We start from the raw sequence: 27,446 nt of genomic DNA on the forward strand, positions 1-27,446 counted from the left end.
TGGCCTCCTCTGCCTCTCTCCTGAGGAGGGGTTGGTGGCTGAGAACCACTGTCCTTCTCATTAGCAGCCCGGCACCCAATGCATTTCACTACCAGGAGTAATCCTACTGCCGTCGTCATCCCAACTCACACAAGCCCGCGTGACAGCGCAGAACCGCCCCACAGGGTTTCCCAGGCTGCAGCCATGGGGTATTCAGGGGGCGTGGTCTTGGGCAGAGGTGCTGCTAACCCCAAGCGATGCCTCTACGGCAGTTCAAACCCCCCAGCTGCTGTGGGGGAGAAAGACGGGCCGTCTCCTCCCACGGGACCTGTAGCCTCTGAAAGCCCATTGGAGCGTCGGCTCTGGGCTGGTTCTGCCTCAGGACGTGGTTTTGGTTTTGAGTATTTATGGTGCAGACTGCGCACTGTTCTCCAGACGGCAGGTGGTCTCAAGTGCTAGCCTTTCAATGATCACCTGAATGCCTAACAATTGTGCCACCAGGGCCATAAGGTGAAAGAGGCCTTAGAAAAATGCTGCCTCCTCCCCCAAATACACATCACGAGCACACTGGCACTTGGGGTACAGGCTTAGCACACGGGGTGGGCCATCCTGGACCCCAGGGACCCTTCTTTTCAGGCTCCCCCCTCTTCCTTCTACCCAAGGAGGCAAGCAGGGCTGTGAGCAATGGCTCAAGGGGGCCTCAGGTACCCCTGGGAATGGGGTCAGGAACCTACTGGGACCACCTGTGATGTGGGTGTGAAGGACACCGGGATGTGGGATGTGGTGAGCATGAGAGAAGCCCTGGGATGTGGAGGGAGGGACTCCCTGAACCTGACTTGGCTCTGGATCTAATGAAGTCCAGTATTCAGGACTCGGATGGATGCCTGGGACCCCGAGGAGGGAGGTGAAGTGTGGACCTTCTGCCCTGGGGACCCCTGGTGCTGGTGTGGGGACTTTCTTCCCTGTTGACACCACTCAGTGGCAGAGGGGTCACCGTGGGCACCGCCGCAACCAGGTAGGCTTCATGCAGTGAAGCCCTTGTCAGCCCGCCCCACTGGAGGAGGCGGGTGTGGGGCCGTGAGGGGCTTACCTGGACGATGGGGTGGACCGCGGCCTTGTGGAGGTCCTGCTGTGTGGGCTCCTGGACCAGACTCGAGGCCACGAAGCTGAACCCTCTGAAGAGGTGGTGGGCGTTGGCGCTGGGAGGGACACCCGGAGAATCTGCAGGGACAATGCAGGGTCAGGCCTCTGGGGATGAAGAGATGGCATGCAGACACGACGGCAGGTGTGAGGAGGATGACCGCATGTGTACATGTGTGTATGTGTGCATACGCGTGAGGGGGATGTCTGTGTGTGAGGAGTAGTGTGTATGGGTGTGCCCGTGTGCGGGGTCACATGAGTGAGAATGAGTATGTGCACGGGGGAGGGTGTGAGGTCTCTGTGAGAGTGTGTGCGTGAGGGGGTGGGTATGTATATACGTGTGTGACTTGTGTGTAATGTGTGACCACATGAGTGTGAGATGCAGTGCACGGGGTATTTGTGTGTGTGAACGGCAGCCTGTGCTCTGTGTGAGTGCATGGTGTGCTGTGTGTGTAGGATTACGTGTGGTGTGCACACATTGTGCACAGGTGTAAGCACGATTGTAAGAGTGTGGTGTATAAATGTATTTGTGTGAGACATGTGGGTGTGTGAGTATGTGTGCAAGTGCACTGGTGTGCTGCACGTGAACAAGCACAGGCTGTGTGCGCGTGTGTGAGTGTGCAGGTGTGTAAATGTGCGTATGTGCATGTGAGCACGTATGAGTGTGCGTGCATGTGAGCATGCGCACGTGAGTGTACAAGTGTGCATGTGAGTGTATGAGCGTGCATGTGAGTGTGTGTGTGCATGTGAGTGTATGAGTGTGCATGCGAGCGTGTGTGTGTGTGCATGCGCGAACACCAGAGGAGGAGGAACAGCATTTTCAGACGCTGAACCACACGAACGCTCCCTGTATTTGGCCAGCTTGCTTTTCATGGCTGGAGATGCCGAGAAGGTCAGGAGAAGGCTGCCTGCTGGTAGACCCGTGTGCCGAGGAGCTCGGCTCAGCTCCATCGATCCGTTTCACAGAGACACGGCAGAGATGTCCTCAGGGGCCATCAGTCCACAGCCAGTGAATACAGGCACCACCTTCCCAATATCTACGCCTGTCAGGTCACAGGCTGCCTGTCCAGGGCTATGGAAGGGGGTGGACGCTTCTGTCCACCCCCTTTGCCCCCAACTGGTCTCGCTCAGGGATGGTCCTGCCCTCTGCTCTTTACAGAAAAGTGGGCACAGCCTGCCTGGCCTGGCCAGAGGCAGGGTGGGAGTGGCCTCTGTTCTGCCTTCCCTCATCTGTGAGGCTTATGCCTGAGCTCAGCTGCCCTCAGGTTGCCATGAAGGCACGGAGAGAGACACCTGACCGGCAGCCAGGAGTGTTTCCGCCACTCAACTCTCCTCTACAATCAATTCCTGGAGATCAGCGTGGGGGGCGCTCAGCACTGCCCGGCACCAGGACTACCCACCGCCACACGCAGATGGGAGTCCCCCTTCATTACGGGCTACATCTCCACACCAAGGAAGCAACACCCATGGGAGCAGCAGTACGAAGTCAGACATTGGGAAAATTGTGTGTCAGGGACCTCTCCAAAGTGCTAAAGAGTAAGGATGCCAGTTTAGAGACTAAGGTGTACCTGATTAAGGCCATGATATTTTCAATTGCTTCCTATGCTCCTGAAAGTTGGACAGTGACGAATGGTGACAGACGAAAGATGGAGGTCTTTGCACTGTGGTGTTGGAGAGGAATGCTGAATATCCCGGGGACTGCCGCCCACAAGCAGACATGTAACCTGGGTGCTCCTCAGAGGCAGGGCATTTAGACTTCACCTCTCAGCACCGATGTTTTGATTAACAGCCTAGTGTGTCAGCCTTGCACCCCCAAGGACCCTTGTGATGTCAGCACAGACCTGTGGGTGTTCTGGATGTGAACTCGGGGTCGAAGTGGAAGGTGTCCTCTGGGCGGCCGACTGCTGGCTTGAAGGGCGGCTTGATCTCTTTGCGGTACAGCTTCTACAAGGAGAAGCAGCAGTGAGGGATGGATGCCTGGGGCCCCAGGGGTGTGCTGTGCTGGGGCGGGGACTCTCGGTCTCGGTGACACCAGCCTGCAGATGACACCAGCCTTTGACAAGGAGAGAGCAGCAGGGAGGGACAGATGCCTGGGGCCCCAGGGGTGTGCTGTGCTGGGGCGGGGACTCTCCGCCCTGGTGACACCAGCCTTTGACAAGGAGAAGCAGCAGTGAGGGATGGACGCCTGGGGGCTCAGTGAGATTGGGACCTTCCACCCTGGTGACCCCAGCTCTCTCTGATCAGGGACTTCTGCACATTCTGCAGGTAAAAGGCTGAGTCTTAGGTGCAGGGTTTGGGGTTGTAGAAGAGTTGCCCTCCACAAGATGCAGTGGCTGGAGTGGGCAATGGTTTTCTAACTTCTTCTTTTGCTAAATAATTTGTTCTCCACGTGAGTCTTACAGGACAAACACCTCTTCCCATCTTCATGCACAATGCTCCCAGATGAAAGCAGGGGGGCTAGCCCCGGTCCTCCTCAACCTCAAGACCGAATGAATGTGGTCATATCCCTCTATCCCCACAAGTGGGCTGCCTTGTCACCCCACCTCCTGCCCACCCCCCATCTCCTTTGTCTCCATGGAAAAGCTTTCAGGCCTGTGACTGAGTGTCGGTGTTCAGTGCCCACTGGTGTCTGGGGATGGCCGGGACCTTTGTTCTACATTGCACGGGTCGCTCTGTTGTGCAAAGGGACCCTGGGAGTCAGGGTCAAGGTGACAGCTGCAAAAGGCAAGGATGAGCAGAGGGACTGCCTGGGGGCGGGAGCCTGGAAGAGCAGCGAGTGCCAACCACAGTCTCAGACCCCCAACCAATGAAGAGCAGAGGGACTGCTGGGAGGGGGGGTGGATCCTAGTGACAGCTGCTGACTGCTGGGAGCGGGGGAGCCTGGTGAAAGCTGCAAACACCATCCACAATCTCAGACCTTCTCCCCTGACATGGGGAGGGTGTGCATAGCTGGCCCAGGGGCTGTCCCTGGAGGCCAGGTTGTATGTGTTCCCCAGGCATTGGGTCCTGGAGGACTGAAGGTGTGTGTCCCCAGAGCTATATCCTGGCTGTCCTTCAGTGTTGAGTGGTGTGTGTCTGGGGGGCTGGGGAGCTGTCCCCGGTGGCTGAGTGGTCACAGCATGGCGGGCTGGAGCCCTATCTCTCACCAGGAAAGGAAAGCTCCTGGAATCTGAAGGTGAGACAGCAGGAGGGAGGGAGGTCGTGGCCTGTATTATCTGAAGCCTTGGCCTGAGCCAGGCCTGTCTGCACTAACCCCTGGGCCTGGACACCTCTCACCCATGTGCACCAGGGCTGAGCCGAGGACTTACATTCCAGTCGATGGTCATGAAGAAGGGGTGGCGTTTGATCTCCTCCACTCCATCCAGACCAGCACCTGTGGACAAAGGGGAGAGGACTTGCTGGACCTGCCCCTCTGGTCACTGCTAGGATAGCACACAGGCTGCGGATGCGACCCCTTCTACCTGTCAAGTAGGAGGTCGGCACAGCATGGAGTAGACGAGACTCCCTTCCTGTCTGTGAAGTGTGGGGTCCACACAGCGTGGAACAGAAGAGACCCCCTGTCTTGTCTGTGAAGTGAGGGGTCCACATAGCATGGCACAGAAGGGAACCCCTTCTTGTATGTGAAGTGGGGTCCACATCCACACAGCTTGGAGCCGATGAGACCCCTCCATCTGTCTGTGACGTAGATGAGGGCCAGCGGGGTGCCCTGTCCACCCTTCATCAGGTGCTCTCTCAGCCATAGTGACCATCCATGGTGGGGACTGGACCTGTCAGGGGCAGCTGAGGGACAGCTTCCTGGGAGGCCTGGCCATGACACACAGTGGGAGAGGACAGTGACACTCCCCAACCAGAGAGACTGTGACATCAGCAGACTGACATTATGCAGTCACACGGAGACAGGGACACACATGTTACCCCTGTGGGCTAGTCTGTCACACGGTGGTGGCTTGATGTCACTGTAATCCTGAAGCCATGGCCCTGGCCTTTCAAATCCGAGCCGCAGCAGTTCCAGACGAGGTCCCCTCTAAGACAGACTAGGAGCAGGCCGGACTATGCGCCTCTGAAATCGTGGGCCTCTGACCCCCTTGTGGCTAGCTGGAGAATACTGTCGAGCATGGTACCGTAAAGAGGCACCTCTTAGGCTGGAGGTCACTCACAATATGACCCTGACATGCATGGAGGAAAGCTCTTGGCCACTGCGGCCATCTACTGGCCGACAGGATGTGACTCACAGTGAGAGAAAAAGTGGCAGACATCAACCCGTACTCAGAACGCGGAAGAACGTGTGACGCCTGGGTCTAGGAAAATCAGCATTGACCAGAAACGACGTGGAATGCACAGAGATCTCCGTGCCAGGCATCCACATCTCATCTGCAGCTGAGATGAACTGGGACTGGGCATTCTGAATCACACAATCATCATCTGTTAGGCTGGGAATAAGACATCTGACAAAAAATGACATCACAGTCATTGTAAAAAAGAACTTTTCAAGAGCTGTCCATATGATGTTGTCATGATAGGAAGATACCCACACATGTACAGGGAATCCCACTGTTCACACTACTATCCAAATCTCTGCAGCAACCAGTAAAACCATAGTGAAAAAATGGCTAATTTCCACCACCTTCTGCAGTCTGAAACAGATCAAACAAGTAATCAAGATGCATTGATAACAGCTAGTGACTGAAATGCAAAAGTTGGAAAAAAGATGTCGTTGGAAAATATGACCTTGGTGATAATAATAAGGCCAAAAATTGCATGACAGACTTGAGTGGCCAACAACTCATTAACTGTAAATACTATATTTTTTTTAAAAAAAACCCAACCATAAATAGCAACTATCCCCAAGGGGCTCGCCTGCTGAAATTCACACAGGAATCAGATTGACTACATATGTGGAAAGAGACGGTGGACAAACTCCATTTCAGCAACCAGGGCAAGGTCAGGGGCTGACTGTGGAGCAGACCATCAATATCTCATGTGCAAGTTCAAACTGAAGCAGAAGAAAATGAAACAGAGGCATGACAGCCAAAATAGGACCTTGAGTACATCTCACCTGCATTTAGAGTTCATTTAATAATGCATTTGATGCACTGGACACAAACAATGGAACATCAATTGAGTAGTGGGATGATGTCAGGACATCCACATGATGAAACAAAAGGTCCTGGGACTTGAAAAGATGGGGATGACAGGCAAAGAGCAACAGTAATCAATTACATACAAGCCAATTCATGTGGCTGATCGTATAAAATAGTGTTCATGAAGGACTTTATGCAAACAAATAATTTTTACAAAGACAGGAAAGACTGAGCCAACACAATGTCCGAAGAGGCCCCAAGTCTTGCTCTTGATGAAACAGACTGTCAGAAAGATGCTTCCCTGTGTCCTGAGTTTCGGTTGATTACACGGCAACAATTCAATGTCAACAATTGCCCAGTGTGTTACATGTGAGGCTGTCTCCTCTGGTAAAATTTACAGCCTTGTAAATTCCACAAAACTCAAAACTCGGGTAGCATAGAGGTAAGAGGCAGCTCTGTAAGCCTAAAGGCTTGAAGTTCGACTCCACGCTGCTCCATGGGAGGATGGCCTCGGCACACGTACTGGAAGGTCAGCGGTGGGTTGGTCCTGACTCACTGGCACACACCAACCCGAGCCCCGGAGAGCCACGGGGAGTGGGCATCAGCACACACACCAACCAGGGCCCCGGAGAGCCACAGTGAGTGGGCATCAGCGCATGGCTGTGAGCTGGGCTTGGTTTTACCAAGGTCACAATCCGATCTGGAGCGAGTTCTTTGTTGTGTTAACATGTCCTGTCAGTGTAGACTGTGCCTTACAGCAGCGTCTTAGAGATGTCACTTGAGAGCCAAGGAACAGAGCCTTCCCCTCCAGAAGGGGTCCTACACTGTGAGAAAATAACCGTGTGTGTTAAAGTCCCCACCTGTGCTATCTCTCATACAGCAGCCCTGAAGAACTAGGTTATTAACTCTGTCACTTTCACGCATCCTTGCTCGGAAGTCAGCTAGAAGCGAGGCCACCACCCTGCAGGACTGTGGTCGCCACAGAGCCCTGTCTCCAGTGCTACATTTTCTTGGATTGTTCCATCGGCAACACCTCGAACCTTTTCTGTGCTTTGAGGTCTCAGCAGACAAAGACAGCAGTGAACTAAGACTCTGGAGGTGGTGGGGCTCCAGAGGGGACCAGGAGGGAGTGTGTCTGCTCACAGCCCTTCGGCAACCCTCCCAGGGCACACCTGCTAGTCACTAAGCAATCTAGTCCTCTTGTTTTTCCCTGAGAAATTCATTTGAATGGGCTACTTTGTCCTTGGTGCTCTCTTTACCTAAATTTCAGGCATCTGACCCAGAGCCTTCTTGCAGGATGTGTATCCTAAGTGACTCGTCTAAAGACTGACGTCTTGTTATATCCAGGAGACCGGAGCAACTCATCCAGGTCCGGGGAGCTTCCAAGAACAGATGTTCATGGGCAGAAATGCAAGGCTGGGAGCAGAGCGTGGCTCTAATTGAACGTGGAGCTTTCACTAAGTTCCCCAGTGCCAGGCGGATACTGGCTCGGAGAGTAGCTTGGAGACGTGCAGCCAGGAACTGCTGCTTATTCTCATGGTAACAGCATTGAGTTCCAGGTAATTCCTGACCTACAACATACTCAAGCTTCTAGGAACCACATGTTTGAGTGGTAAAAAGGTCTTTTTTTAATCACGAATGCCACACATTAATGAGTATGTAATTTGCTGGAGGTAATTTGCTGATGTTTACACTAACATATTCAAAGATTGGATTCATAAAGGTACTGATTGATAATAAAAAACAAGAAAGAAGAAAACAAAAAGATCCTTGATTTATGCCAGAATTGACTCAGGTCAGAGCTGCCACAACAGAACGGCACTGTAAGCTGGGGGCTACCTGTACCGCGTCCCCAATCACCTGGGGTGTAGCTCATGCTGGGTCCTCCCTGGGACTCACCACTCATCGCCATGTTGGCCAACGGTGCAGTGTTGTTGCGCACGGGGACATCACCTGTCACTACACAGTTCAGGCTGCAGAGCTCTTTGTGGGGGATCGTACACTGCACGGATGATGTCAGCTCTGTCGCCTCTCGTTTCTTAATCGGGTGGTTTCCCTCCTCTCCATGTGGACTTAGTTCTCACTGGGCCTCCAAGTTGTCAAGAAATGATTCCTGTAAGACTTGGATGGCTTCTCATTTTTAGATCTACAGCCAGCTTCGGGGAAATGTTTAAACCCCGGAACCTTTGAAACTCTTTTCAAATAATTACTTTTAAGAAAGAGTAACACAAAGTCCGTGACTCCGATCTTTGTAAACTCTTGTGTCCTTCAGTCCTAATCCCTGGGCTCGCTGAGAGCCACCTTGTCTGGAAACACCATCATTTGGCATGAGGTCATCCTCCCCAGTCTAACCTGAATAGTGACGAGGAGAGACAGATGATGGAATGAGGAGAGGTGTGTGAAGTTGGAGGCAGAGGCTGGAGTGACGCCCCCACCTGCCTTCACAGAGCACTTGGGCCCCCCAGGAATGAAGACGACCACCCAGGTAATCTCCACAGCTCGGGAACCAGCATGGGGCTGCTGCTGCCGGGGCCTGGACTTTCCTTCTCCAGGATGCTGCTGGTGTTAGGTGCCATCCTAAACGCGGCAGAACGAGCCCCTGTCCGCTCCTGTGCTGAGCAGACACAGTACACTTCCGCCGCTGGAAGCCTCGCAATTGTACCTCATCAAGAAGACAGGACGAAGCAGAGAGGGAGCCCCCCAGTCAGCAGGAACCCTGGCACACTGCAGGCGGCGGGGAGCACTCAAACACCCCAAGGACGCCCGCTGACGGGGCTCCTGCCTGGCTGCAGAGCCTAGCTGCTGTGCAACCTCTTCATCATAGCAGGTCATCTAAACATGATGCTCAGTTTTGGCTTCTGCCAAGCTGAAATTTCACCCTCTTCATGTTATAATCTTAGCTTGGCACTGCCACAAGATGCTGGGAGTCTGAGCCCAGGTCCCAGGGAAGCACATCAACTGGAAATTCCAGAAAAGTATCCCTGCTCACTCTGGCCTCTAGAAGTTTCCCCACAATGGGTTTCAGCAGACCCAGCTCCAGGGTGAGGTGAGCCACCTGCCCGGCCTTGACCGAGCTCAGGGCAACCAGCCAGCAGCGCAGCCACAGAGCCTCCATGTCTGAGACCAGACAACTGTCACTCACCTTTGTAAGATTAACTCAGGAAAACAGGAGACACACAGTCCTCAGGACGGTGCGCGTGTCCCACAGGGGCGTGTAAGGTGCCCCAAGTCCAAGGCAGCACACCTGCACTCCCTTTCTACCGGCTGCCCAGGTCCCTGTGGAACCTGGAATGTCCCATGAGCATCTTTTACTTTTCAAAGAGAAGAGCAAACTGAGGGAGAGGCTGGGCGGGGAGAAAAGTGCAACAATGAATGAATGGAAATCCAAAGTCTCTGTAAATGTTCATTGAAATAAAATGAAAAAAAAAAAAGAAAAGAAAAAAAAATGGCGCTGCAGCTCATGGGATGGGACATGTATCAGAACACTGCCTGCCGGGCCTGTGCTACCCTCACAATCACAATCGGGGCCTATCCGAGCCCACGACTATAGCCACTGTGTCCACTGTCTCGCTGCAGGTGTGCCTTTTTCACTGACCTATTTTACCAGTCGCCAAGTCCTTCTCCAAGAAGTCGCCCCTCCTGGTGACGGCCAAAGTCTGCGAGAGGAAGTTGCACGTCCCCGCTTCTCAGGAGCGAACGCTCTGCCTGCAGCGCTTTCAGGACGGCCGCCTCATTCAGGACGGCCGCCTCATGCGCCTGCTGGTTCACGGTCTTGGCCACTGTAACTCTTTGTAACTCATTGTAACTCACGGTAATTCATTGTAACTCACTGTAATTCATTGTAACTCAAAGGCACCTCACCTTGGCTCTTCCTTCTTCACATCCAGGTGTTGCACGCACACAAGACACAGACAAGTTTATGGCACCTCAATCATTAAAGTGACATCTTTGCTTTTCAAGATTTTAAAGAAGCTTCTTGCGGGAGCTTTCCCCAACGCAACAGAACCTCTGACTTCTGGACTGTGCATTCCGTGGGTGTTGGTTCCGGCAGAATGAAATCTTTGACACCTCCCGAGTCTTCACCACCTATCATGGTACTGCTATGGCCTCAGTTAGGAGGAGGAGTTTCTTCAGGCTCAGAGGCCATGCCTGCTGAAGGCTGTGCTCTTTGTCCTTCACCAGAGGTTCAGGTCACGTCTCCCAGGCAACTGTGTTCTCGATGTTGGAATTTAGTCCTGTTCCCTCAGGTTCCTCTCTTGTTCATTGACATTCGTGGATCTGAGGGCCCCCCCTGAGTCAGGCAGTGAGAGTCTTGGAGGGTCTTCCACTGCACAGAGGAAGGAGCTCCCCATCCCAGAACCTTCCACCCGATCACTGTCTGTGGAAAAAGAAAGAAGGTGAGAGAACAGAGTTCCCTTGTTGCATCTGGACAACAGGTTCTAGGTCTAGACTCCACATGAGCACAAGGTTCTGGGATTCCCATTCTTCTCCATTTTAGCACTGTCAGATGTTTTTCTACGTCAATAAAACACAGATAGACATTCTTCTGGAATTCTCTGCTTCCAGTCAGGACCTATCTGACATCCGCAATGATATCCCTGGTGCCAGACTCTTCCAAACCCACCTTGAACTTCTGGTAGCTCCCTGTAAATGTACTGTTTCAGCCATTTTGGGGTGATCTTCAGCAATATTTTGCTTATGTGTGATATTAATGACATTTAGTAATTTCCACATTCTGTTGGATTACTTTTCTTGGGATTGGGAACAAATATTGATCTTGTCCAGTTAGTTGGCCGGGCAGCTACCCTCCAAGTTTCTTGGCATAGACTAGTGAACAAGTGCAGGGCTGCCTATTACCATAACTGTCCATCTGTGACGACTTAAGCCATTCGGCATAATCCATTCTAGATTCGTCCATGTGGTGCAGTATTTCACAAATTCTTGATCATTTCACAGTGATGCACAATACTCCACTTGTGAACGCATGATAGTTTCTCCAGTCATTCATCCATTCATGGACAATGGGTTACTTCTTACGCTGTATTAAAAATCGTGTTGCAGTAAACATGGGCACGAGTGTGTCAGTGTTCCAGCTTTTATTTCTTCGGGACAGAGGGCAGGGGCCTTATCTGGAGCCCAGACGAAAGTAAAAGGAATCAAGTTGTGGTCACGGGCAGTTCATTTTCCACATTGTGCTGGCTCAAAGGGGAGAGCTTCTCTGATGAAAAAACCAGCAGAACTGAATCCTCTCCTCTGACACAACAATGCCACCACCACTAAAAAGGCTGCGCAGAGAGGAAAATTCACCACAAAGCAAAGGGCCTTCTGGGTTGCTCCTGGAGCGCGAGGCCCAAAGCCTCTGCTGTCCAAGTGCCTGAATCTAAAAAGAAGATGATTTTGTGAACATGGGCAAAGACGTCCCGCTAAGGCCCAAGGTGAATGTGTCTTCTTACATTCACTTTTTGCTGAATTACAGAAACAAATTCAAGGAGCAGCAGCCAAATACTTTCCCTGACTTTAAAGAGTTTTCTAGAAAGTGTTCGGAAAAATGGAGGTCCATTTCAAAGCATGAAAAAGCTAAATATGAAGCCCTGGCCAAGCTCGACAAAGACCGGTACCAGGAAGAGATGATGAACTATGTTGGCAAGAGGAGAAAGCGTGATCCCCAGGCACCCAGAAGGCCTCCATCATCCTTCATACTCTTCTGCAAAGAACACTATGCCCAGCTGAAGAGGGAAAACCCAGGCTGTTCAGTGGTGGAGGTGGCAAAGGCCACAGGGAAGATGTGGTCTGAAACGACAGATTTGGAGAAGCAGCCGTATGAGCAGAAGGCAGCTCTCCTGAGGACCTGGAAGCGTACTGTAAACAACGCAAAGCCAGGAAGAACCTCCGCATGGCTAAGAATTACCGCAGAGGGAGAACTGCGTCCTGCAGAAATTGATGGATCAAATTAGAAATAAAATGCCATTCATCTGTCAAACAACAACAACAAAAAACAACAAAAAACCCCAGCAGAACTAAGAGGGAACTTTGCCGCAAGATCTTCGAGTTCCTAGTAAGACTTAGGAAAGCTGGGTAGGGTCTGCCTGTGAACCGCAGTGAGAGAGAAAGAAGCCACGACGTTTCAGCTGGAATTAATCGCCTTTAATGGGACACTCACACCTGACCTTGTTTTAGGCCAAGTTCATGGCCCCCTTGAAGTGAACTGGTGGATCTCTTACAGTCCTGGCTCCCAGGGGAAAGGCGGGTCCCTCCTAGGGTGTCACGTGGCCTGCTGGGCCTTGGTGGAGCTGTGCACTAAGCATCAGGCTAAGCTGGAGGTGAGCCTCACGCGGGGCACTGTCAGTCACTTAGACAGGACCGGGTGGCCCCGCTGGGACCTGGCCTGTGGCTGACTGAACCTCTATCCTGGTCACTCTCAGCAGGACCCAACGAGGGCGGCGACTCGTTCTATCAGATCACCTGTGGGAGCCACAGGCAGGAGAAAAAGAGGACAGCAGGTGCGTTACTGCAAAGTGTGCACCACAGGCATGCCACCAGAGACGGCCCTCTCGGGCGCCTGAAGGTCAAGTCCAGTGTCTTGCAACTTAGCAGCTGCTGCCGACACGTGTGCACCTCTCCTGTCAGGAAGGGTGTGCACTCCTCTTTTGGGGACACGTGGGAGCTCCTTCAGTGGGTCCACCCTTAGTGTGGACAGTCAAGCAAATGGCAGGAAAACTGCCCCCACCGTGAGAACAATGACTTTCAGAGACCAGTTACCAGAATGTGGGCAGCCCCGTGTCCTGCAAATTGTGAACAGACCTCACGTCCTTGGCACTCGGACGATGTACAGTGGTACCTCCACCCCAGCTACAAGCATGAGAGCACGGGCAGCAGCTGCCCCAGACAGAGCAAGGAAGGCAGGAAGGGACAGGAAGGAAGGTGAAGGGCCGCAAGGAGGATGGGGAGATGAGAGAGATTACAGCTGAGGCCACGAAGCAAGATGTGTGTCAGCTGCGGAACGGAAAACTCACAGGCCTATAAAGTTAAGCTCAACAACAACAAGAAGGAACCGTTTGACTTAACTCTGGAAAGAACCAAGCTTGATAGAGGTTAGGTCAGAGCAGGAGACCAAACAAGTCAGCAAAGTGAGTGAGACCTCTGCTGGCCTAATGTGGACACAGCATCCAGAGAGACCAATCACCAGGAAAGGCCATCGGTCAGTGAAGGGAAGGGAGGAGAGGCTGTCACCATCACAATCACCATCATCTCCACAACCATCCTCACCACCTTCACCACTACCATCACCTCCATAACTACCATCACTACCAAATCACCTCCACCACCATCACCACCACCATTACCTCTACCATCACGTCCAGAAATACCATCACATCCACTGCCAACATAACTTCCACTATTATTACCATCACCACCACAACCACCATCATCACCACTACTCTTATCACGACCACTACCACCATCACCACCACCACCACCACTACCAACACCACCATTACCATTATGACCATCATCATCATCACCACCACCACTACCATTACCACCACCATCATCACCATCACCAATACCAGCACCTGCACCACCTTCATTATCATGACCACCACTATCATCATTACCATCATCATCACCACCACCAGCCCCACCATTAACATCATCATGACCACCGCCACCACCATCACCAGCACCACCACCACTACCATTATCATGAACACCACCACCGCCATCATCACCACCAGCACCACCTCCATTATCATGACCACCATCATCATCATTACAATCACCACCACTATCATCATCATCACCACCACCTCCATTATCACAACCACCACTATAATTATGATGACCACCACCATCATCATGACTACCACCACCATCATTGCCACTATTACCAACTCCACAACCACCATCACCTCCACAACCATCATCACTTCTATGACCACCAACACCACCACTATCATTGTCATGACCACCACCATCATCACCCCCACTACCTCCATTATCATAACCGGCACTATCATCATTACTAATATCATGACCACCACCGTCATCATCACTACCACTACCATTATCACGAACACCACCATCATCACCGCCACCACCACCACTTCCACAATCATCACCACCACCACGACCAGCAGGACAACCACCACTATCATCACCACCATCACCTTCACAACCATCATCAGCACAACATTTACAACCATCACCACCACCACCAGGGGCAGAGGCCTCCATGTGGGGTGCAGCAGGCTCCAGTGGGCTCCTACCTAGCCGGTTGCAGGGGTTCCGTTTGAAGAGGGCTCTCAGTAGACTCTGAGCTTCCCCACTGAGGAACTGGGGCATCCCCAGCTTGGCTCTGGAAAACAGAATGAAAGCAGCATTAGAAGGGGCCAGTCTCTCTGGTACTCTGAGACTCATCAGTCAGTGTCACGCCATTGATAGCCGCTGTGAGTTAGTTCAGGCTCACAGCAGCCCTGTGTACACAGAACAGAACCCTGCCCAGTCCTGCGCCATCCTCCACTCATCTGCCTGTTGTGCCGTGTGGCTTGTGTGTTCTGTGATGCTGGAAGCTCTGTCACCGGTGTTTCAAGTACCAGTTGGGTCACCCTTGGTGGACAAGTTTCAGCAGAGCTTTTAGACTAAGAAGCAGGACTGGCCATCTGCTTCTGAAATAACAGGCCCTTGAAGACCCTAGGACAGCACTGGTATCGAATGGCCAGTCCAAAAAGCTGTCTCTTTCTCAGAGCAGTGGGCTCTCACTGTGGACTTGGGACGCTTTCCCAGTCTTGGCAATTACTGAGGACTCTAGATGAGTGTGCCAGTGAGGGTCAAGTCTCTCAGTGTCCTCTGTACTAGAAATGAAGAGTATAAATAGAGTTAAAAAAATCACTATAATAAAAGAGACTTTTCCTTAGAAAGGGACATCGCGCTTGGAAAGATGAAAAAGGGAGGAGGACGCCCAATGAGATGGACTGACACAGTGACTGCAGCAGTGGGCTCCCGTGAGACAGAGCCGGTGAGGACGGGACAGGACAGGACAGGGCTCAGACCTGCTGTTCTCAGGGTCACTATGGACTGTGCTTGAGTTGACGGCGTTTAACAACATAGTGAAAGAGTGCTGGCGGCCTAGTGCACAACATGGTGGGCTGCCAACCGGAAAAGGTCAGTGGTTCAAATCCACCAGCTGTCCCGTGGGACAAAGTCTCCTCTTGTTGAGTTACAGCCTGGGGGTCTCTACGAGCTGGGATCAGCTTGGAGACAGCGGCTGCTGTTTTATGACAATCCATGAACTTCATAAAAACAGCATGGCATCTTTATAAGCATGTTCCTGCAATTGTTGTGGGGTTTACAGAGCACATGGGTCTCCATCGACAGTTACCACTGGGTGACTGGATTCCACGGACTACACACCCCACATGTTGGCTGCACTCTCCCCACTTCCTGTGCACCTCCTCTCCAGCCCTCCCGCCTTCCGAGCTCTGTCCCTGGGTGGGTTGATGTCTCTGAGGTGCAGGCAGCTCTCTGTGTAACTGTTCGCCTGCCGGCCTGGCTCCTGTCCGGCTGACAACTGTGCTTCCAAAGCAAAGGAAACCAGAGGTGAGAGAGGCCTTTGGTGGTCACATTCTGGGTCTCTCCCCTCGGCTAACAGAGGTCAGTGGTTCTCACCCACCTGGTGCCCTGGATACCTCACAGCCATCTGAGGAAGACACATGAGAAGGACCTGGCTCCTCGGCTAAGAGGTCAACGGTTCTCACCCACCAGTGCCCTGCGTACCTCACAGCCGTCTTTGAGGAAAACACAGGAGAAGGACCTGGCTCCTCGGCTAAGAGGTCAACGGTTCTCACCCACCGGTGCCCTGCACACCTCACAGCCGTCTATGAGGAAGACAGGTAAAGGACTTGGCTGCCCAGGAAGGACCTGGCTCCTTGGGTTCTCTGGCTGTACTGTCAGAACCACAGATCTGGGGGCTCAGGCAGCTTCGCCAGGCAGGCCCCTCAGGACAGGACAGCTACGTGGTTGAGTGGTTGGTGAATGGACACTGTGCAAGCTGGAGTTGTTACAGCCTTGCTGTCCCTCAACCTTCGAATGAGCCCAGCCAATCCCACTGCTGTGGGGCTGTTCCTGACTGGTCCTGACCCTGGAGGACAGGCCCCCCCCCCAGAGGATCCCCAGGCTGCTGTCTCTGTGGGGCACACTGCCTCATCGCTCTTGCACTGGGGGTGGTGGTGGTGTCCAAATTAATGATCTTCTGGTGAAAAGCACAAGGCTTTAGCCACAGCACCACCAGGGCTCCCAACTCCAGTGACCAAGGAACGTGATGTTAGTTAATGGGCTACATGCGAGTCCCGGGCACCTGCAGGCTGAAAGGTCAGGCGTCTGCTGGACTCAGGGCTGTTACCACACAGGCTGCAGCACCCGGAAACAGTGCTCTGTTCAGCCCAAAGCTGACCACCCTGTGTCTGCAGACAGCGAGCTAATGAACGCTCAGGCCATGGCTCATTCTCCAGGCCACGTGTTATGTCCCCAGGCCATGTGCCGTGCTCCCAAGTTGTGTGCCGTGTCCCCAGGCTGTGTGCTGTGTCCACACAGTGAGCACGTGTCCCCAGTCAGTGGGCACAAGCTCTTTGCTATGAGTCCACGTGAGGGTCTGTGCCTTTCTCTGAGGGGGGGCGTGCACCCCTGCTGTCTATGGTCCACGTGCTGCGTGAAACAGTCTAGGTCCCGTCATCGCCCCATACCCAAGTACGTGAGCCTGGGGTCCACGGGAGGCTACTCACTTGAGGATGAGGGCCATGGTCTCCTTGCGGTCCTTCCCCTGGAATGGCAGCGACCCCGTCAGCATCTCGAACTGCAGAGCAGAAAGGACACGGGCGGGGGTGAGTTCTCCTGTGGGGATGTGTGATGGGAGGCTGGAGGGGGCAGGCGCTGCGGGGCACAGCAGAGTGACAGATGTGGGGACAGGATAGGGGCTCTGGGATGGTCTCATGTGCCGTCCACACTTCCTGGCAGGAAGAGGTCAGCTTGCTGCGTACGAGGTCCTGTGTCCCACCTGCTCACCCGGGGGGTGGGAACCGACCATGCTGCCAGGAATCACACCAAGAGAGGCGGCGGGAGCCACAGTGACTCCGGGGCATTGGCCAAGGAGTGTGATGAGAGGGGCGTGAGGGCAGTGCCTCCAGGCACCACAAGGTTTTCTCAAGTTCACGGCCCTCAGCTTGAATAGCTTTAGTGTCAGAGGATGAGGCAGGGGCCACGGCAAAGTGCATGCCCATCCACTTCCTGTGGTAGCAGGGCATTGCAGGCTGTCCTCCGAAGGGCTGTGCCCTGAATGGGGATCGAAGCCTGGGAAGTGGTGCTGGCAGAGAACACAGGCCACCAGAGAAGCCCTTGTCTCGGAGGTCAGCCAGTGCGCTCCTCCTGGTCAAGGATGGTGAGACTGTCTTGCCTACTTGGAGCATGTGGTCAAGGGGCCCAGACCCTGGAAAAGCACACAACCATCAGAGAAGAGAGGGTGTGTGAAAAAGAGGAAGACTGCCAAAGAGGTGGACCGACGGGGCAGCCGCCCAAGGCTCAGGGAGAGACGGAGCGGAGTGGCAGGTTTTGTCATCCCTGGGGTTGCAGAGTCCCAGGCGGCTTGGTGCCGTGAGCTCAGGATCTGTCCCATCCTGATCTTCATGGAACCTTAGTGCTGTACTGTGTTAGGTGTTAGCCTGCAGTTCAAACCCATGAGACACTCTGGGAGAAGGAGGGCCACACTGCCCCTGTGAGGACGTGCAGCCCAGAGGCCGCAGCCCAGAGGACTCCACAAGTCAGCACTGACCCAAGGGTGGGAGTTTGGCTTTTTTAAAATTCATTTTTTCAATGTGCCCATCTATCTTCATTCTTTCAAGACTGCCCTCAGTCGTTTTCTCCTATTTTATCAAAATCCTGGTAAATGCTGTCTAGAAACACACCGCCCTGTGGCATCCCCCGTCCATGGACTCAATTCTGACTCAGCCACTCGACCACACAGAAGGATGGAAAACTGCCCACAATCCCATTCTCCAGATACCCACAATCAATACTGCTTAGGCTTTGCCAGTAAGTTCTTCTAGCTCTTCTTTGCTTTTAAAAAACTGATTTGGGCAAAGGCTTGCAAGTCAGATTAATTTTCCATTCCACAGTGGCCATACGTTTTGTCTCCCAACATTAGCTGTAATTTCCCCCTGGTTCTGTGTTTACACAGGCCCTATCTTTCCTGCCCCTCCTGACTGAGAGCTGTTGGGGACAAGCACAGCTCTCTCATCTCCTGTGGTTGTTCTGACGAGCTTGTTCCTCATGGATTATTGTTGTTAGATGCCGGCGAGTCAAGCACAACTCATAGTGACCCGATGAACAATCTGAACCCTGTGGCCTCCTCGCAATCTCTGACCCACTAGATCCCCATAACGCAGTCACGGTGTCAATCCCTCTCACGGAGGGTCTTCCTCTCTGCCAGCCCTCCACCTTTCCAAACATATTGTCCTTTTACAAGGAATAGCCTCTCCTAGCAACTTGTCCAGAGTACGTGAGACAGAGCTTTGCCAACCTTGCCTCCAAGGAGCACTCTGGCTGCACCTTCTCCAAGGACACCGGTTTGTTCTTCTGTCAGTCCATGGGATCCTCACTGCTCTTCCCCAACATCACAGCTCAAAGGCATCAATGCTTTTATTCTTATTTACTGTCTAACTCTCAGATGTGGAGCAAGTGATTGAATAAACTATGACCTAAATCAGGCACACCTTAGTCTTCAGACTGAAAGCACTGAATTGCTCTTCAGTATTTTGGAGAGGTCTCTGAGAGCAGACTTACGCAGTGCAATACATCTCCTGATTTCCTGACTGTTAGAACCAAAAGTGTTGATTGTGGATCCAAGCAAGATGAAGTAATTGATAGTTTCAATCCTTTCCCCATCTATTATGACGTAGCCTATTGGTCCAGTGGTGAGGAGCTTTGTCGTCTTGATGGTGAGATGTAATACATATCGAAGACAGTCGTCTTCTGTAACAAGCACTTCCAAGTCCTCCTCACTTTCAGCAAGCAAGGTTGTGTCATCTGTGTAACACAGGTTGTTGACGAGTCTCCCTCCGATCCTGATACCACACTCTTCTTCACAGAGTCCAGCTTCTCAAATGATTTGCTCAGCACAGATTGAACAGGTAAAGGATACAGCCCTGACACACTCCTTTCTTGATTTTAAATCGCAGTGTTTCCTTGCTCTGTTTAGACAACAGCTTCTTGGTTTCGGTGTAGATTTCGTATGAGCACAGTTAAGTGTTCTGGGATTCCTGTCTACAGTCCACTACAGGGTGACCCAGTGGGTGGGTTCCGTTCCAGGTTTTAAGGATGTTTGAGGGCTGGTCTCTAGAGTTCCACCAGTCTCTACCAGACTGGACATCTGGTTTTCATGAGTTTGAATCCTGTGCTCCAGATTTTTCCTCCTCCGTCCAGCACTCCGCTGTGCTCCCAATTAGTGCGGTTACCAGCAGTGGCCGTGCACCATCCAGCTCTTCCATGCCCAGCACGGTTCTGGGCCCAGGGCGGTTCTGGGTCCAGGGCGGTTCCGGGCCCAGGGTAGTTGGGGGCCCAGGGCGGTTCTGGGTCCAGGGCAGTTCCAGGCCCAGGGTAGTTGGGGGCCCAGGGCAGTTGGGGGCCCAGGGCAGTTCCAGGCCCAGGGTAGTTGGGGGCCCAGGGCGGTTCCTGCCCAGGTCAGGCAGGCTCTGGTTAGCTGCATCCCTGAGGCTTTGCTGTCTTCATCCTTCTGCACTGCAGGTGGGCAGAGACCACAGGCATGTCCTTGGAGGCCGCTCACAGAAGTGACGGTCTCTTTGGCCTCTAGGTTCGCGGCCTGTGGACTTCACGTCCATCCTGAGGGCTCCCTGCGGGTCCATTCAATGTGGAGATATGAGCCCACTCAGTATGACCGTTCTGAGTCTGAGTCAATTGTTTAGAGACACTGCAGCACTGAAGGGTCCCCTCACTGATGCGTGTCCCAGGGAGATGCACAGAGACGGGCTTTCGCTTGAATGTGGAACAGCACAAGGCTGATCAAGGTCCCTGGACGGATTTCAAACAGCCTCGCCTCACCTGGGTCCCTGGCTGTGCCCTCGGACCAGTGGGCCTGACCCCTGACCTACTCACTAGTGCTGCTGAACCTTCAGGAAAGCACTGGACACCTGTGTACCACCCCAACAAACAATGGCGGGCTTAGAACCTTTCTGAAGAGTTTTGTGAGGACCAAGAAAGGAGGCACCAGACTAAGGACCACAGGCAGAACAGTATTCAGTGACCCCCAAATGCGGCTGGGAGCAGGGGACGAGGAGGTTCTGTGACGGAGCCCAGGTTCAAGTTTAATAGGCTGATAGACATTCTTAACAGCAATCAAGAGGCAGGCTAACAATGTAACCTGAAGGAGACAGGGAGAGCACATCATCAAGTGAGTGGCGGGGATGGGGCACCAGCTCCGGGCGCATGGAACCAATGTCCCTAAAGTGTGCCTGTGGACTTGTGTATGTGTGTGGATGGCTGGAGTGTGCGGACCACACCCCCACATCCACGCACCACCATGGGCACCTGCTTGAGAGCACAGGAGCAGAAACTGCTTGAGGACAAAGCCATGGTGCGGGTGCCCTCCACTGCAGAGGGTGCCAGTGACACCAGAGGGCGGATGGAGCCTGGGCAGGAGCCTGGCATTTGCTTCTCAGCAAGATCGACAGTGAACAGATCCGGAGAGTGGGGCAGAGACATGGTGTTTTCTGGGGGAGCATCAGACTCTGAAGGAGAACGGATCCAGGGAAGAGCCACCTCTGCTGCAGCATCGGCACCTGGATGATGGAACCTGGGTGTCTGCCGCAGCATCAGCACCAGGATGACGAGGATGGAGCCTGGGGTGGAGCCCTGGCATCTGCAGCAGCATCAACACCCGGATGATGGGGCCTAGGGTGGAGTCATCTGTGTCCTGTGGGCAGGGAAGCAGCTTCCCCCTCCCTTCACTTCATCTTCAAGGGTGAGGGTTTGGCTGGCAGGACACAGCGCTGCAGAGGCTCAGGGCTCAGACCAGTGGCAAAGATCCAACTACGCAGATGAGCGCCGCCTGCCAATCCAATACTTGGCACACATAGTTCCCTTCCAGTCAAGCTGGAGCTGGGACTCACGCCAGCTGTGAGGGATGGCAAAGTCATGAGCAGAACTAGATGGGACCTACCGTGAGCTGAGGGACCCATGACAGAAGGGGCTTCACCACGGGAGGGAGGGATGGCCAAGACTGGGGGAGCTCAAACGACCTCCAAGACAAGTCAGGGGTCTCTTCTGCGCTAAGGAATCCTGGGAGCAGCAGGGTCTCACCATGAGCACTCCGAAGGACCACCAGTCCGCGCTCTGCGTGTGGCCTCGCCGGTTCACCACCTCAGGCGCCATGTACTCGATGGTCCCGCAGAACGAGTAGGCCCTCTTGTCGTGGTCGATGGCCTCCTTGCTCAGGCCAAAATCTAAGTGTGAAAAGAAGAGAACTTTCCTAGTCTGTGAGCCACATTCAGGGGAATCCACACAGACAAGAGATGAAACCAGTTAGAGCCGAGGGGAAGCCCTTCCAGGGGCACTGAGAGCCGGGTCCACACCTCCAGGACCACACGGGACCCTGGTCCACACTTCTGGGACTACACAGGAGCCAGGTCCACACGGCCAGGACCACGCCTCCAAGACCACACGGGTGTCGTGTCTACACTTCCAGGACCACACAGGAGCCGGGTCCAGATCTCCAGGATCACACGGGACCCTGGTCCACACAGGAGCCAGGTCCACACAGCTAGGACCACACAGGAACCTGGAACACATCAGCAGGACCACACGGGTGTCGTGTCTACACTTCCAGGACCACACAGGAGCCGGGTCCACACCTCCAGGACCACACGGGAGCCTGGTCCACATCTCCAGGACCACACAGGAGCCAGGTCCACACCAGCAGGACCACACGGGAGCCTGGTCCACATCTCCAGGACCACCTCAGTCTGGTCCACACTTCCTAACAATACAGGTGAACCTGACCCCTCCTCCAGGACCACACGGGAGCCCGGTCCACACTGGCAGAACAACAGGGAGGACTGTGACCTCTGACACTACAGCACCACGTGTCCCAAGAGAGGGCGGAGAAGGCCACTGAGAAACTGGCCACACAGTCACACTGTCCATCCTAATGAAACACCAAAATGTATGTCTGTATATTTCAGCATCCAGGCATTTAAGTATTTAGTGCTCAGCAAGACTCGTGTATATCCACGACACATTCAGATCCAAGGGGAGCCTGACAAACCTGGGTGCCCTGGGACTCCGGGCCCTGAATGGTCCCCATGATTCTCAAGCTGGGAAGGGGTCGCACAGGGTACAAACCTGTGATCTTGATGTGACCCTCTTCATCCAGGAGGATGCTGGAAGGGAGAGAGAGGAGAGGCACGTAAGAGACCAGGCGTTAGGAGACAGGACTGAAATAGGGACACTGCGAAGGCTGGTCAGTGTTAGATGACCGAGATGCCTTAGAGAGACCGGGTCCCTAACACCCTTGGTACCAGCAGTCATCAGATCAGAAGACATATGACACTGAGAAAGTCTCCTATCAGGAACCTCTCCAAACTAATGATGAGCAACGGTGTCAAGCTGAAGACAAAGGTGCACATGAGTCAGACCATGGTCTTTTCAATCACTTGCTACACATCTGAAAGCTGGACAATGGATGAGGGTGAGAGAATGACTGATGTTCTTGAATTGTGGTGCTGGGGAAGAGTGCGGAATACTCTAGGGACGGCCAAAAGGACAAACAGCTATGTCTGGGAGAAAGTGCAGCCGGAGTGCTCCCTGGAGGGAGGCAAAGATGATAAAGTTTCATCTCACTTTTGCCATGAGCACTACTCCATGAAGAGAGGTACCACGTTTGGAAAGGTGGAGGGTCAGTGCTTGACAGCACCTAAGAACAACAACATTATTTTTGAGGGACTTTAAGATTACCAGTTACCATTGCCAACAACACATCTTGTTGGATTTTGGAGTTGGAGATGTTGATGCTGTACTCTTTCAGATAAACTCTTAGAAAAAGGAATGTGGCTTGTCACTGACAAACACGTCCGTCAGTGAATGAAGGGGAAGCTAAGTGGCCGTGTCCTGGGCTTGTTCCAGCAGCTGGACAGTTTCGAGCCCTGGGGGAAGAGAACTGGCGAGGATTAGGTGGAGGAGAGCACGGCGGACTCTCAGAGGGGAAGGTATGTGTTGCCCACTGCTTTCTCTGAGGGCAGCTGTGAGACATCAGCGTAGAATCCGAAAGCTGCCCGCTGAGCGTGCGACTAGACCAAGGGGGTCTGGTGGGCGGCCTATCAGGTCACACAGACTGGAGCATCTAGGTCCTAAAAGGACACATGCAAATGGGCTGGGACACTTCTGCTCTGTAGGCCCTGGACATAATGGCTGGACACAGCTGATCACAGAGGGCCCCCTTTCTCTGACTCTTCCCCGATTTCTTCTGTACTAACCCATCCCTTTCCGGCTGGCTAATTCTTTGGATTGGGGGTTATTCTGTCTGATTCCTTGGGGAAGTCGGCTCTCCTACTGATGCACAACTCTGTGAGTCACCCTGGGCTGTGTCCATTCTGGGCTGTGTCCACACTGGGTGCTCCAAGGACAGCCTCATTTCTACACTTTCTAGGCTGTGGGGTAGAGAAATGTCACCCACTGAGAGAGTGAGAGTGGGGCCAGGTCGGGCTTGCGTCCTCCCGACTCCAGCGTCTTGTGTACAAGGTGGACACCAACACATCAACAGCCACACAGAGAGAGAGAGCCAGGGGTCAGTTGAGAGAGGGGCCATGGGCTGCCCATGTGGAAACCAAGCAGGAGCCCAGGCACCGTGTATCCTACTTGGAAGCTCTGCACAGGGCCCGGGGCGGGGGCGGGGGCAGGAGAGCACTGTCCCCTACCTGTATTCTGATCTGTACTTGGAAAGAAAGACGAGAAACGGCTCTTACTACAAGCCACAGAGAACACGGTGAAGGTGGAGTCTGGAGGAAGCCCTCTTCCTCCCCACTTACTTCTCAGGTTTCAGGTCTCTGTAGATGATGCCCAGCCCATGCAGGTGGTCCAATGCCAAGGCCAGCTCTGCTAAGTAGAACTTGACATCCTCCTCTGTGAACATGACCTAGGGCACGGAGGGAAGAGAACCAGGCTGGGGGCCTTATTTCGTGGCTGGTTTGTTTGGAAGGTCTCTGCCAGATAGACCATGACTCAGTCCCAGGATGTCCACCCTCCCACCCGCTCTAACAGGCTGCCCTGGCTCCGGCGAGGGGAAGATGAGTCTCTCAGCTGAAGGCATGTGTAAGAGGACACTTGGCACCATGCTGGCTTAACCCGCCTTGGAGTGAGGCCACCGAGGCAGTTCCCGCCCGTCTTCTCAGCTCACAAGTCACTGAGCCATGGAGCGCGTTTCTTTTTTTTTTTTTTTTAATGATAAGTAAAATTTATCGAGAACTTATTATGCCAATTTGTGTACATTATTTGATTTCTTTTTAAAAAACTTTTAAATTATTAATTTCAATGAAAATTTACAGAGACTTTGGATTTCCATTCATTCATTGTTGCACTTTTCTCCCCTCCCAACCTCCCCCCCCCTTACACTACCCTCTTGGAAAAGTAAAAGAAAAATTCCTTCATTGTTTTACAATCCCTCCCCTCAGATCCACTCCACTATGCAGCCTTCACTCTGGACTCCTGTCATGACAAAAATACCTAATCACGTATCCCTTTTAAACAGTTTTCTCCCTCATCTGTTTCAATGCAGTATACATTATTGAACCCATCTTTCTCAGTCTCCCCCCAGCCCCGATGTCAGTCCTGTTTTACAACAGTGGCACCATGCAGTATTTGTCCTTTTGTGACTGAGATACTTTGCTCGGCATAATGTCCTCCAGGGTCGCCCATTTTGAATTATATTGCATGAATTCCTTGTTTTTCAATGCAGCATAATATTCCATTGCATGAATATACCACAGTTTCTCTATCCATTCGTTTGTTGATGGGTGGAGCGCGTTTCTGAGTTTACTTTAACATGAGTGCTGCCGGTGCGAATTCCTAACATTTTAATACTAACATTTGGGCTGCAAATAGCGAAGACTTGACGAGCAGTGAATGACAGGCTCTACGTTGAGTCTCTTTCCTTCTTGGACTTTTCTTTGGATCAGTGCAAAGTGGCAGCTTCAGCGGATCTGCTGACCATGAGCCTGAGGCTAGTTCTACCAGATCCGCCCAGGGCCACGGGGTCAGCTGAGTGTGTGTGTGTGTGTGTGTGTGTGTGTGTGTGAGAGAGAGAGAGAGAGAGAGAGAGAGAGAGTGTGTGTGTGTGTGTGCCGGGTGAGGGAGGCTGGCTGGGGAGGAGAGGGCATCATGGCATCTTATCCAGGTTTCCGGGCCTCTGTGAACACCAAGGCCAATGTGGTCAGGGTGACCTGACACGGGGACAGCCAATCGCCCAGGGATGGAGCCTGCCCAAGGTGCTGAACAGACTTCATGCCATGTTCAACACTGCGACATCTGGTCGACCAGCAGATACTCCTTAGAAGAGAAGCTGGTGGGGCCAACAACATGGATCAGGACTGACCAATCGCTGGAAAGGGACAGCATGTTAAGGGAGGCTCATCAAGCCAGTGCGATGCTGTAACAGCCACAGACATGGGCTCAGGCACGTCTCGGGCACGGAGACGGTGCGGGCAGCGGCCAACTTTCCTCAGCTGCCCCGATGGAAGGCTCATGTGTGGGCCCCGACTCAAGGACAGTGGACAGCAGAGCTAACACGCCTCGTCACTGCTATGACCGGCACCTGTACTGTGGCCGCCCGGGAGACGGCAGGTTGTCACCAGGCTGACATTCACTACGAGAAGCCGATGCCCTGGAGACCTGAAGGCCTTGTTGCTATAAAATTCTCCCTCCGAGGGTGGACACGAGAGTCAGGGCACAATCAGAGAGCTGCCTGGTGACTGGGGTAAGGGCAGCTGAGGGCCCTGAAGGGTTCAGGCAGTCACACTAGGAGAGTGGAGCACGGTCCCCAGGGGACACTTCCACACGGGCTGGCACAGCCCCAAGGTTCTGGGCAGGACGGAGGTCTCTGCATCTCCCCTGACTGCCGGCTCCTCTCTGGCGCTGTCCTCCAGGCTGGCGATGACTGCATTCGGCCGGATTCCTGCAGATGCACGCACCTGCTCTCACTTTCTGGGTTTCTGCTCTGAAGCTCTGACAGCAGCCTCGGTTTGGCCCTTTTCCGGTTCTGGGGCACATCTCCACCCAGGCCCTGAGTGTACAGGGCAAAGGGTTTCCCACAGAAATACAAATCCACTGGGAGTCCGTGGACGTGCTTAGCAGGGGACACACAGTCCGGGGTGCGGGGGGCCGTGGGGACAGTCAGCAAGTGATGCACAGGCTGTGTCACTGAACGGGAGAGGAGATGGTCATCAGGTGACCTGCATGGCTCGTGCTCCTGGGTGGGAGTGGGGACAGTCAGCAGGTGCCCGCACAGTTGTGTCGCTGGACGAGAATGGAGCCGGTCGGCAGGTGACCCCACAGTCGTGTTGCTGGACGGGAGAATAACCCTCTCAGGGTCCCCGAGGGCCCAGCATCTGTGGTGCTGACCACAGGATTTCCTCTGCTCTGAAATAAAGGGTCTCTCGTGGGGAGATGATACTCTGCTGTTAGAGGGACAGGGATTTTCATTAGCATTCGCTTGGGTCACATGAGGCACCAGGCAAAGCCGGGCCCCAATGTCCTGACGCCCTAAAGCGGAACGAGGAAGGGTCAGTCAGTGGACCTGCTGAAAGGCCCAAGCCCCCCAGAAACATGAGCATTGAGTGTGTGGTGGACGGAGGACAACACAGACACCTGCCAGAAAGGTGTTCTACATGACAGCCTGCCCCCGCTGCCACGTGGCAAGGAGCTAGGCAGAGTCAGATCCAGCCGCTGTCTGAGGGACAAAGCCAGGTGGCAGAGACCACGCTCTGCTCCAATGCCCAGGTCCACGCCAAGCTGGGTGGTATCTGGAAAGTCATGCCAGACAAGGGGACCCATTCGGCTAATGGCCCGCTCAGGGAAGGCTGTGAGACGACTGACCCCTGTGTGCACAGTGACCAGAGTCTGTGTCAGCCTTTCACTTCCTGTACAGGGGCATCTCCTGCAAAGAACCAGAAGAATGAACAAGCCCAGCTTCAC

At 53.4% G+C, this 27,446-nt stretch overlaps 1 protein-coding gene across 3 annotated transcripts in view; it reads right to left on the reverse strand.

Annotated features, from left to right (window-relative positions):
• RPS6KA2 (ribosomal protein S6 kinase, 90kDa, polypeptide 2) overlaps positions 1–27,446 on the reverse strand; it is a 336,292-nt gene that overhangs the window by 22,257 nt on the left and 286,589 nt on the right. For all 3 annotated transcript variants that reach the window (XM_006882782.1, XM_006882783.1, XM_006882781.1), the window contains 8 exons: positions 24,287–24,393; positions 22,605–22,642; positions 21,564–21,706; positions 16,979–17,049; positions 14,468–14,556; positions 4,428–4,492; positions 2,961–3,063; positions 1,070–1,200 (listed from right to left, as the gene is read on the reverse strand). In XM_006882782.1, coding sequence (XP_006882844.1) covers positions 1,070–1,200; positions 2,961–3,063; positions 4,428–4,492; positions 14,468–14,556; positions 16,979–17,049; positions 21,564–21,706; positions 22,605–22,642; positions 24,287–24,393 — 747 coding nt within the window. The remainder of the gene's footprint in view (positions 1–1,069; positions 1,201–2,960; positions 3,064–4,427; positions 4,493–14,467; positions 14,557–16,978; positions 17,050–21,563; positions 21,707–22,604; positions 22,643–24,286; positions 24,394–27,446) is intronic.

This window comes from Elephantulus edwardii, unplaced genomic scaffold (genome assembly GCF_000299155.1).
Source record: "Elephantulus edwardii isolate Elephantulus edwardi_28Jun2011 unplaced genomic scaffold, EleEdw1.0 scaffold00024, whole genome shotgun sequence".
Lineage (NCBI taxonomy): Eukaryota > Metazoa > Chordata > Mammalia > Macroscelidea > Macroscelididae > Elephantulus > Elephantulus edwardii.